The 12,296-nt window shown below is 37.2% G+C and overlaps 2 protein-coding genes across 2 annotated transcripts in view; both read left to right on the top strand.

Moving 5' to 3' along the window:
- Positions 1-5,995, top strand: part of LOC141438310 (uncharacterized) — a gene marked incomplete in the record, with an annotated part of 83,106 nt that extends 77,111 nt beyond the window's left edge. Inside the window, 2 exon segments of the mRNA XM_074102141.1 lie at positions 453-1,207; positions 1,797-5,995. Of these exon segments, the coding sequence (XP_073958242.1) occupies positions 453-1,207; positions 1,797-1,907 (866 nt within the window).
- A 3,232-nt stretch (positions 5,996-9,227) lies between these two features.
- Positions 9,228-12,290, top strand: Adi1 (acireductone dioxygenase 1). Its single transcript, XM_074101223.1, has 4 exons — positions 9,228-9,447; positions 10,237-10,403; positions 11,037-11,169; positions 11,844-12,290. The coding sequence occupies exons 1-4, from the start codon at positions 9,325-9,327 to the stop codon at positions 11,979-11,981; spliced, it is 561 nt and encodes a 186-aa protein (XP_073957324.1). The 5' UTR covers positions 9,228-9,324; the 3' UTR covers positions 11,982-12,290.
- The last annotated feature ends 6 nt before the right edge of the window (positions 12,291-12,296 follow it).

Raw genomic sequence — 12,296 nt, 5'->3', positions numbered from 1 at the left:
TGAGTGATGCTTATTCCGAGTGCATTAGACAATACTGGCTGCAGTAAAGTTGAACAAACTCCGCACTATTATGTTTTGCTACTGTTTATTTTGCAGACCCGTCTATAACTGGACGAAACGCACGCGAACTCATAAATGTATAATGTTTTTATTATTCTGTGCGAACGAACTGTCGGAGTTTATTGAAAGAGATCTCACTTACTTCAGCAATCCATGTTCGTTCCATTCACGAAACAACCGACAATTGCTAAAATTTTTCAAAAGACTTATTTACAAACATCAGTCTTTACCTAATTAGGTAATAACATCAACTAACACGCACGTTGAAAGCCGTTACGTATCCAACAACGGTCAGTTTCATCTGTTACAGAGAAACGAACGGTCCATTCCGTGATCTGAACTGCATTATAATATTGATTCTTAAACTCACGTGATCTCATTGCTTTTTCCAGGGAGCAGCAGTTCAGCTGCGCCACAGTCCGAGGAACTGCAACACATCACCACCGACGTCGAAGAGGAGCCTCACCGCAATCCAGACCAAACCCGGCAGGGCCGGGCTATGTACTTCACCAAAACATCACCAATATCCACGACTAAAGCGCCTCCATTGGCCAATTCTACTAAGAACCAAACAGAAGAACTTATCGAACATCCAAATCTAAATGTAACAGAAAACGCCAATGATACCGAAGAAATCTCTGACCCATCTCTCCCGATCCTGAAAAACTTCAACGCCACCGAAGCAAAAAACACTTCCAAAACAGAATTACCCGTAAACGATACCCAAGTAAACACTACAGCAACTCCTCTGCTATTCAGTAATTTAACAGAAGCTCAGAACTCCACGTTTGCATCAAAGAAACGGAATCTTACGAGGCCAGATTTTATTAAGAGTGACACTGTAGAGAGGACTTCTGAGAGCCGGATAGTGACTGATAAGCCGCTATCGCTAGAAACGCAGAACTTTCTGCAGACTCGGATCCCATCGAACATAGAATCTTCTAGAAGGGTGATAGATCAGGGCGACGGCGGGATGGACACGGGGGCGATAGCCGGGATATCGTTCGCGGCGCTGGTGCTGAGTGCCCTCGCAGGGAGTACCGCGTTTGTACTCTACAGACGGAGGTACCTGAACAAGCCCCAAACGTTGAACGACAAGTGCTCCAATCCTGATTCCAGTGGATATCTTGACGATAGCACTATTCGGGTATGTATATTGTTCATTTTCTTCACGAGTTAATGTTTTTTTTATTATTATATTTTAGCCTCATTAGAAGGAAGTGCACTCAAAACACACACACACACACCTTGTCGCTTTTAAAAATATCATAGGTCTCTTTGAGACAGTTAAATGCAGTTGTAGATGTAGAGTATTCAAAGAAACAACCTAAAGATAGAAAAGAGGTTAAAATAACGATCTCGGATTGGCTTATAAATTGATATCCAGATGGGGAGAGCATCTTCACGTGTTAGCAAACCATTGACGGCCTGAAGCGGTTAGCTTCATCCTTCCTAATATGGAATATTTCCGAATAGATATAATTTAGGGCTCTTCAAAGCTAGATTGAAGGCTATTACTGAATCACTGAGTTACACTTTTGACTTTATCTGCATTTTCCGTCTAGTGAGGTGAGATACAGGTTCATCGCTAGTAAGTTTATTGCCAAAAAGGCGTGCTTACTTGTGACATTCATTCAACTAGTTGTCCTTTTCTACTACATTACTTTACTCATCAACTCAACAATCAGCATTAACATCAGCTTTTTTTGTATAACGGTCTCTTTCTCTTTTTCCAGGACAATTCCGAGGAGATGTACAGCCTCGACAACGATTCGTTCCTGAACTCTCTCGAAGCCATGACGATTCAGAACTATTGGACTGACACGGTGAAACACACTAAGTTGTAATCCCTAAGTAGACGTGACGTGAACCTGTCTAGTATTAGCGATGTGAAATTAACTATTCGGTTAAGAACTCTTCCAAAGTGAGAACGTGAACTTTAACTCCTTACCTAAGTAGTTTAGTTAAGTTTCTATTAAGATGGTAATGAACCGCCCGCCTCAACTTCACAGCCAATTTAGGAGATGATATTAACAATTCAATTGTTATTCTTAGTAAGGTCGCAAAAAAAAGAGATAGCAATCTATAGTATTTCCATCACATTTTGTGTGCAGCCACTGTTTTGGTCACAGTAAGCAGATACTAAATAAATTGTTAAGTTTATGTTGCTACATGTGTATATGTAACACTAAACTTACGACAAAGGAAACAATTCTTAACTGTGATAAAAACGCTTCAATCCCCTATGTCACCGTTTTTGAACGTTATAAACATATGTCTCTTTCTCATCAGTATATTAGAAAGAGACTGATGTTTGTAGCTTTCAGTTAAAGCTGCTGCCACTTCGGCTTACTGGACAGTACCCCAGATTCACATTTCGTGTCATTAATTTCGTAGGAACTTTGTACTCGCCAATCACCAAGCCCAAAACACTTATCTACGATGCTACGCTGCTTAGCAAGAATATAGGTACACTGACTGGTATGTAATACGCAATACTTGTGCCTCAAGTTTTTGTGTATTCATTCATAAGCCAGTAATAACAACATAACACCGCGAATTCGCGTTGCATCGCAGTTATGTGAAAATTATGTTGACTTGTTAAATAAAGAAATGAGGAATGCAGTCAATGCACACCCGAGTATTGTCGGCCCGGAATATGTACTTTATGCAAAATCCGTAACGTTTCGGGTCAACAAATAACGAGCGTACATTAACCGCAGCTGAAATGAGGATATGAATGTGGAGACACTGGTTCGTTAAACGAATGACTGTTAATTAAACCCCAAATTTACTTACAAATGCTTGATCTAATTAAAATTATGTGAGTTTTCTTATTCTTAATCGATGTGGACTATTTGACTTAGTATAATAATTAATTTATAGTCGTTGTCGTTTTATCAACACTTCTGTAAATAGTACATATTGTGATAATTATTTTTAAAGTTTATGTTGTAATGATTTATCCTAGATTATCTTTATAATTATGATATCGTTTCTTACCGCTTTTACACTATATTTAATTTCTATCGATCTTTTATTTAGATCCACTGTAACATTGACAATTGGTAATTTTATTTAATAATTTATACAATTTATTGTTTAGTTTTAGCTTTAGCCTTAAAAGTATGTTTGCCCAGTGTTTCAATTACTTAATTAGCTTAAGTATGTGTTAATGATCTCAATTATATCATTGTACTGTTAAGAGGCGTGGTATTCGTAAGCTTTAAGAGTAACCCCTTCTTCCAAAGTACTTACAAACGGCACTGCTGACATTTAGGGTGTACGCTAGCTGACGCGGTTTGCACGGAGCGAGTGGACGTCTATTGGAAAATAGTATGAGAAACGCTAACTGCGCGCGTCGCGTGCGCATGGATTTTACCCGCACCCGCGCACGCAGGTGCAAGCCCGGCTAGCGCAGGCTCTTAATGTTTCTAATTTTACCTAAACATGCACTTGATGGGCTTATTTCGATTGAATAACCACTGAAGGAAATAAGGCAGATTCTCTTAACTTTAAGCACCTTTGGACTTTGAGTTTTTATCTCGTTTTGATCAACAGTTTCGACTTATTTTGCCTAAGTTAGCGCATAATTACATAAATCAATGAATTTTGACATATGTTCATAATTTTGTCTTGACCCTTTCGATGGTATCATTTACTTTTTGTTTGTTATCAGCTATGTGTTTAAAAGGATATTTTTGTTTTTTACGATGTGGGATCGAATCCTATTGCAGTAATAAAACCATACTCGTATTCAACGGGATTGACGAGATTATCCTACAGGATTATAACATCATCAGTGGACATTATACATAATGCCTAGGTATGTACCTACGCTACCTATATTATGTGATGAAGCACTAAATCCCTTTAACCAGAATAAATTACCTAGCAATTTTGTTATAGAAAATAAATAGACAAAGAATACTATATGTATTATTATAAACCCAATTGTACTATCCGCCACCTTTTGTGTTAGCTGACCAAAAAACTATTGAGCTACAGATTTAAAGTTGTATAGACTTTGTTACCTCTATAGAATCAAAAAAATATCCTGAAGCAACAGGAATAATTCGCCATTGTAACTTTTAATTTTTGTTATACGAAGCATAATATGTTTAATTTATTGTATTGTATTTTTAACTTGTTTTTTTGTATTATTAATGTGTTTGACACCATCCGTCCATTGTTCTTTTTTATCAAATTTGTTGCATATTGTTGGTTTTTTCTAATGTATTTTGGTTTCAAATTTTAAAAAATGATTTTCCAGGCAGGTGTATACGATGTCGGATCAAGTAACTAAAGTTATCACGTAACTCAAGTAATAAGCTATCACTTAGTAGCTAAAGTGCTCGAAAATGACATGTAACTCTACCATCTTTACAATAGATTACCTACACGAATTATCCATAACTTCTTTTTTTAGAAAAATATGGCTCTGTCCATTGGAGGACAATTTTGCCAGTGTCTAGTAGGTATTGCCGTTGTACGGTAAAAAAAAACTAGAAAACGAAATATGAGAGGTAATGGTAGATGAACGATGACAGCGCGATGTATCTTATCCATAACTTTTTGATCACTTTACGCCGCTAACGTCATTATTTCACAAAAATACAGTTATGTATTAAACACATACCGCGACTTTAATTAATAATTTCAGTTCCAACTGTCAAAAGTCGTGAATCAAGAAAGCCCATTGTATTCCATGGCTTGATCCATGGGACATAACTACTTAATTTCTAGTGACTACAAATAGTCATATCAACCTTAGAATAAGACTTTCAAATTAGATTTGAAATAACATATGAAATTGCGTAAATCGTCTGTATTATTTAAAAATAATTAAGCTGAGAGAATATTGTAATTTTGCACTATTGCGAGATCATTAATTGTTGTCTTCAATTCTTCCCTATTGTAAACCATCTTTACCGTACACGGGTACATATGAAATTAATTACTTCCCCTTTTTAAAAAAAAATGCCGCAGTGCATTGTTTTAATAATTTTCACTTTAGTGGGGCCACAACTGCAAAATAATGATCTTAATTTACCTAAAAATCTGACCACAGGATTTTAATCAGTCATTAAATATTCTTTCATATTAAAATCCCTACTAATATTATAAATGCGAAAGTAACTCTGTCTGTCTGTCTGTTACGCTTTCACGTCGAAACCACTGAACCGATTTTGATGAAATTTGGTATATACATATTTTGAACCCCAAGGATCAACATAGGATACCTTTTATTCCGGTAGAGGGCGCCACCGCGCGATAAACTAGATCCGCGCAGACGAAGTCGCGGGCTTAAGCTAGTAATTTAATAAAGTAATGAATTCTTTGCTCGAGTTGCTGAACTCACTGATTGCACGATCGGTAAGTTGCGCTTCGCACTTTTTTTAAGAAAATCAAAACTGGCATAAAAACGGCCAGTATTAAGCTATCTCAATAATCCTTGCTGTGACATTTCATCAGCATGTTGCATTTGTAATTTTTTTAGACTGGGCATGGTAAAAGAGGAATTTAAAAAAACGCAACCTGCTGGATAACCACCACTATACTTAAAAAAGTATAAGTAGTGTAAATGTCTCTCGATTCTAAACAAACTTCTTTCAGATTTTCAACAAAGTATTAATTAGCACCTTGTATTTAATTTTGTACAGCTGTTTCTGCAGATGTGGCACTTCTAACTACCTAACCTTTATTATTTGTCGTGTCGCATAGTGAGTGGCCATATTTATTTTCTGTAGTCAGTATAGTGTACAGAGCACCGTTTAAAAACAGATCCAAATTATCACGGTGCTAGGATAATTATATTTTTATTGAAGTAGACAGAGGATAACCCCAATCAATGATACATTATATCTAGTTTGTTTATCAAACACATTTAACTGTAATATTAGTAATAATGGGATTAAATCTATTTTTACTGGAATGACAATTGTTTCTATATTCGTCCTCATCATCTGCTGAACAAAGGCCTCCCCCTTAGAACGCCACAATGAACGACAACTCGCCACTTGTATCCGTCGATTGCGAGCAACTCTAACTTCTTTATTCTCAACTCTATATTTAGATTGTACGCAATACTGTTCCTATTTCATTTATAAATGACGAGGTAATAGCAAGAATAATAATAAAACAATAATAGGTACCTAACAACTAATTATGTCATCAGATTGTATAAAAATAAATTTAGTTATGTGGTACCTACTTCCAGCTAAATATTCGCCATTAGTTGGTAAAGTCCGGTCGCGGAGCAGGAAGAATTTCGTACAATGACCTTTCACTATGAGTCTGTTACTTACTCGCTCGCGCAGATGAATTTGTAAGAATGCGACGTATTTGCCGTCGCGCTCGCGCAGATGAATTTGTAAGAATGCGACGTCAAATATTCACGCGGGAGTGACAAGAGACTTCGCAGGTAGTGAGGTTTCCTCACGATCATTGCGCGCAAATTCTTCGTGCTCCGCGAGGTGCGAGCCGGGGTTTGAACCCACAACCCTCTGTCTGAGAGGCGATAGGTCAAACCACATTATAGTAACTTAGAGCTACTTAAATATCGTCGGTAGTACAGTCGAGTTCATAAACTTGTGAGCAAAAATTTGATCTAAAATATCTGAACACGCTTCTACGCCGTTGACAATAGAGTTGTGTTCAGATATTTTTGATAAAAATTTTGCTCTGAAGTTTATGAACTCGACTGTACCACAAGTTTGAAAATATATCTACCGTGATTTATTAAAACCAGTTACATCTGTAGTGCATAATGCTTTTCCATTGTATTTTATTCGAAAAGTTCGTTTTTATCGTGCTCTCTCAATTAGCAAGTGAAGTATTAATTAAATGAATATGTAAATGTCACGTCACTCATTTAATACAAAACTTAATTGATTGACACTTCGGGTGCTGTCTTATTCCTATTGAATTCCGACTTTTCTCGATGTAAGTACCTAATTATTGAGTTGTTGAAAAATATTTTTGCGAGCAGACTTTTCGTTAAATACAATACAACTTAGGTAAAAAACTTAAGTACGGAAATAACCGTAAGTATGTTATGTTTATGTAGTATCGCACAAAATTGATATGGGACTTAAGTCATTTTTCGAATATGGAACATCGACTTATCTATACGAACATGAAAACAGGCACAGATCATTTACTTAAATTTTACAACTATTGGGAGATTGGGAGGGTGCGAAGTACTAGGTGGGGGTGATGAAATCTATCGCAGCGCTCATGGTGGCCAAAAGTTTCTTGTTCTGGCTCTGTTATCTGTCATACTCATATGAATCTGTCATTAACAAAGCAATTTGTATAGACTTTAACTACCTAATTTTTTAGTAATAGATGTTTGTGTTATGATGCGAGCTTGAATTATTGAACACTGTCCCTGTTTAGTTCTTAATTCTTCTACACCTCGGACATGTCCAGCAACAATTTTCCTTATGAAACGGTTTGTGGTTGAAATTTTATATTGAGTGATACTCACAAAACCGGTCTTCAAAATGATACTCATTTTGATCTGAAAACGATATTTAATTTATAACTAGCGATATAAGAACAATTATATAATTTTACTATTATTCAAAGAAACCAATAAGATAGCTTTATCTTTTCGTTTTACAGTAAAAGTACAACTAAACATGAAGTAAACAAATCCTGACATAACGAAAATAAAACACACTTTTTGTTTAAATTTTACTTACCTCATTTAATTTTAATGACCAAAAATGAATTCACAACCTTTTGTCCTCCCAAATCACGGTATCACAGTAATTTTGTAAAATTAATACGTTATAGGTTTGATTTTTATCACAATGTCGCGATGAAATTTAAAAACTTCAGAGCATCAGAGCCAAAAAAGTTACGGACGCTAGGTGGCGCTGATGTCGTGCACAGAGCCAATAGGGCATCGCGAATGGATTCGCCGTAGATGGCGCTAGTAGCTAGGTCTCAAATGAATTCATAGTTTTTGGTAGCTACAGTTATTATAATTAGAATTTTTTGTGAATATTTTGCAACTGAAATAATTATGGACCTATCGTTAGCAATAAGTCTGTCGTTTGAGACATTTGTCTTTTGAAAGTTTTTTGTCCTTCCTTTTTTCGAACAAACGAGACTTAGCACACTGTGGTTCTGATATTTTTATGGTACGTTAGTGTTTTAAAAATATGATTTAATCTAAACTTTTACGTAATACACTCTGAAGCACTTAATTACGACAGTGCGCCATCTAGTGAGCAAAAACGATAGCTATTCCGACAGAAAGTATGGAAATACCTACCGATCATGATTTTTTTTAACCTGTTACAGTTATACTTACCTGCATTAATTCACCATATCGAAGTGTACAAAAATATCTGACCCATCTAGAAATAGAGTCGTATCAGATATTTGTGCACGTTTTGTTGTATCAGATAATGGTGCTCGTGACTGTACATTGTTAGGTACCATCAGTCAAATAAGTGGTCTATCAATTTTTAAACAAGTTCCTATCAAATTAATATGTCGCTAAAATCGAACTTTTAAGTTGATGCACACGTCTTTTGGCATTATTGTTTTGTGACATGCAAACACATACCGGGTGTGGCCTGTAATATAAGCAAATAATTAAAACATAGATCATACTCGTCAAACTGAAAACGTTCAGTGACTTTTACAAATAATTAGTTTTTTAACTTTATTACACTTTTAATTTATTCGAAGAAGCAATGTAAAGCAAAATGCTTGATGTTTGTAGCGTGACAGGCGACGTCAGTTGTGTTCTAGGATGGCGTACATTGATAGCAGTATTTAATTTGTATGAAAAAAGGAAAATTCAAAGACTCCTTTTTAAAAGTCGCTGAACGAATGTTGGTCAGATTGACGAGGGCGATCTGTTTTAATATTTTGCTCGTATTATAGGCCACACCCGTTATTTATTTGGCTGATGGTACAGTCACCAGCATTAATATCTGCCACAGCGGAGCGTGCAAAAATATCTGACACGTCCTTCCGGCCCTAGAAATAGTCGTATCAGATATTTATGCACGCTAGTTGTGTCAGATATCGGTGCTGGTGATTGTACATACGGATCGATGCCGTTTATTCAAGATTATTTATCTGGCAATGTTTTTCATATGACGTATATGAGAGACAGAATAAATATCTATCTTATCACCAAAGAAGAACGTCAAAAGTCAAGCTTAGTCGATCATTTCTCTTCGTGATTGAAGCGTGTTTATTTCTAAATAAGTAGCTTCTTTTATAAAGTGGCACAAAATGGTTAAAGCTTGGTACATGGATAATAAGATGAACGACCCTCGGTTGGATCACCACAAGTATCCGCCCAAGTTCATCTCTCAGAATGAGTTGTACGAGAAAACCGGTGTTGAATATTTTAAAGTAAGTGCTTACCTATTATGCGTTTATTAATCTATTATTTTATTATATTACATAACGTTATCGAATTAAAGAGCGCGTAGCGCGGGCGAAGTATCTCCATTTCAGCTTGGACATAAATGCTTTCGTATGTCTGACTGGCTGTTCTCTCAACCCGACCTATATAATTGCAACTGCAGGGCACAGGTCTCCTCTCAGAACGAGAGGGCTTGGACCGTAGTTTCATGCGGGCTCAATGTGGATTGAGAATTCTCACACACTCACATTTGAATTTCTTCGCAGGTGTGTGCAGTTTTCCTTCCGATGTTTCCCGTCGCTGTAAAGTCATGAGCTAAATTACGCATTACTTAGCGGTTCTCGCAGAGATGGTTCTAACTTTTAAGGATATCAACGAACATTTATTTCATCTTCTTTAATTTTAATGTTTGGTGGCGCCATCTTTTGCTCGATAGCTAAACTACCTCATCCTTTTGATTACCTATGGACCTGGCCCATACCTGGCCCAACCTGGCCCTATACCACGAAGTGCAAATCTTGAACTTCGTATGTTGCCGTCCCGCTGAAGCTTATGTCTTTTAATACGCGAGTGAAAGGGACGGTGCGATACGAACTTCTATTTTCGAGTTTCGTAGTAGCCCCTGTTCCTAATTTCATTAGATTTTTGATAATTGCGCTAGTCATAAACAAAAAACTTGGAAGTGGCTCCTTTAATGAAAACAAAGATGGCTGTTTTCGACAAGGTTGTACTTACTGAAAGTCGTGCTTATGACGGTTTATTTAAATTTCTTCTAGCTGAACATAGACACCTTGGAAACTGATGGCGTTCTGGACAAGATAAAGAAGGAAAGAGACTACAAGTATGAAGATGAGCTGGTGATTCTGAAGGAATGCTTGCCCGACTATGAGGAGAGGCTGAAGGCGTTCTATACAGAGCATCTTCACCCTGATGAGGAGATCAGGTATGATAACTAACCTAGCCCTATATACGAAGTGCAAAATTTCGATCTTTGTATCTTTATCTTGCCGTCTCGCTGACGGTACGTACGACACGAACTTTGATTTGCGAATTTCATACTAGCCGGGCTAACCTAGCAGGGGTGCCACGAGTGAGTACAGGTACAGAAGGCCTACTCCGAAACTCGAAACTCGAAGTTCGTGTTGTGCGGTCCCTCTGACACTTACACTATTTAAAACGAGAGCGAGAGAGACGGTACGAAACGAACTTCGAGTTACGAGTTTCGTAGTAGCCCTGCAGAGCGAACTACACTCGCTACCACAGATAATGCAGACAGATGTCTACTACAGATAATGTAACTAGATAGACTAGTGCCGCGATGAGGGTGCAATGGAGTGCAGCCCCATATCAGATCCCCATAGATATCCCCCTAGCGTAAAAAAAAATACCTACATAAAAAACCGGCCAAGAGCGTGTCGGACAAAATTAAGTAATATTTTTCTAAGGATTAAGTATTTTGTACGGAATATTCCAAGTTTAGGTATATTTTATACCTTAGGCTATGCTATTTACTCTTAAACTACTAATATACTACTATAACGTATATGCCTTTGGGCTTTATTTTCCTGTCTTCCAGGTTGGTGCTCGAAGGTTCAGGATACTTCGATGTACGCGACAGAAGCGATCAATGGATACGCATTGAATTCCGCACAGGAGACATGATCATCCTACCAAGTGGCATCTATCACCGTTTCACCCTAGATTTTACTGTAAGTAGAAAAGTACTTACATAATCCACAATACTTAGGTCACACTGTGAACATAAGACATATTTTGCACTTTTTTAAACTCGTCGAGTAAACCTCAAACCAAGCCGAGCACATGAATCTCATTGCTTTAAATAAAAACCCAGAAAATATAACATACAAACTTTTACCGCGATATTGTTTACCAAAAATTCATTTATCGGTATCTCGTGGTAATTATGTAATTTGTGTAATGTGTGTGTGTTCTTACAGTGTGGAGGTGAAGGAACTGCATGAACACGAATATCTTGCATAAGCTTAGCTATGATAAGGTCGTGTCGTGGGTGAGCAAAAAAAAATCTTTTAGTTCACGCCGTCGCCCGTCGGCACTACCTATACGCCGCCGTGTATTGTATAGGTAGTGCCACGAGAGTTGACACACACAGCTACAAAAAGAGCTAATTGCGTAGAAGGAGAATGAATGAGTACCTAAATGTCAAAATCCTGCTGTCATTACACGACATGTTCAAGTGCATGACTTCAACTCTGGTGCACTACCTATCTATATAGTATCCAATGGTTATTTAAGGGGCGATGTAATCACGTTGAGTTACCTTATACTTAAGTACCTGTGTTATTTGGTGATCAGAACAAAGTAGGTATACATTTATTAATCATTTGTCTTTTGAATATTCCAGAATTACATCAAGTTGAAGCGTATTTTCTCCGAAGAGCCGCAGTGGGTGTCTTACAACCGGCCTGCTGATGACATGACGTGCCGCAAGGAATACGTTCGCAAACTGGCCAAAGGATTCATTGCCGTGGCTTCTCAGTGATAACTAATGCGATCTTATAATTATCTTTTCTCATTAGTTACTGTAGCGTTCATTGTATACACGTGTAAAACATGTTGAGTGCATTTGAATGGTCCACGGAAAGAAAGAAAAAAAGAAGACAAATTTTCACTAATACGGAAGACACACAAATACAATAAAATACACAATTACAAACAAATAAACCAAAAAAATACATGAAAACACACATAAAAAAGTAAAATAATGCACAATTTTGTGTGTCCCCGCAAAAGCGAAACGGTCGCTGACTCAGCATTATGCTGAGGCGTTAAACGCCAGCAGTGCTCATTTTCCGTC

The sequence above is a fragment of the Choristoneura fumiferana genome, chromosome 18, assembly GCF_025370935.1.
Source record: "Choristoneura fumiferana chromosome 18, NRCan_CFum_1, whole genome shotgun sequence".
NCBI classification, from domain to species: domain Eukaryota; kingdom Metazoa; phylum Arthropoda; class Insecta; order Lepidoptera; family Tortricidae; genus Choristoneura; species Choristoneura fumiferana.
The sequence above is the reverse complement of the archived record's forward strand: the minus strand, read 5'-3'. Positions and strand labels throughout refer to the sequence as shown.

What these genes read in the sequence shown, in the direction of transcription:
- Adi1 (XM_074101223.1), top strand. Translation starts at nt 9,325, where the DNA reads ATGGTTAAAGCTTGGTACATGGATAATAAGATGAACGACCCTCGGTTG. An exon ending in CACCCTGATGAGGAGATCAG is followed by an intron (nt 10,404 to 11,036) that starts GTATGATAACTA and finishes CCTGTCTTCCAG; the next exon opens with GTTGGTGCTCGAAGGTTCAG. An exon ending in GTTTCACCCTAGATTTTACT is followed by an intron (nt 11,170 to 11,843) that starts GTAAGTAGAAAA and finishes TGAATATTCCAG; the next exon opens with AATTACATCAAGTTGAAGCG.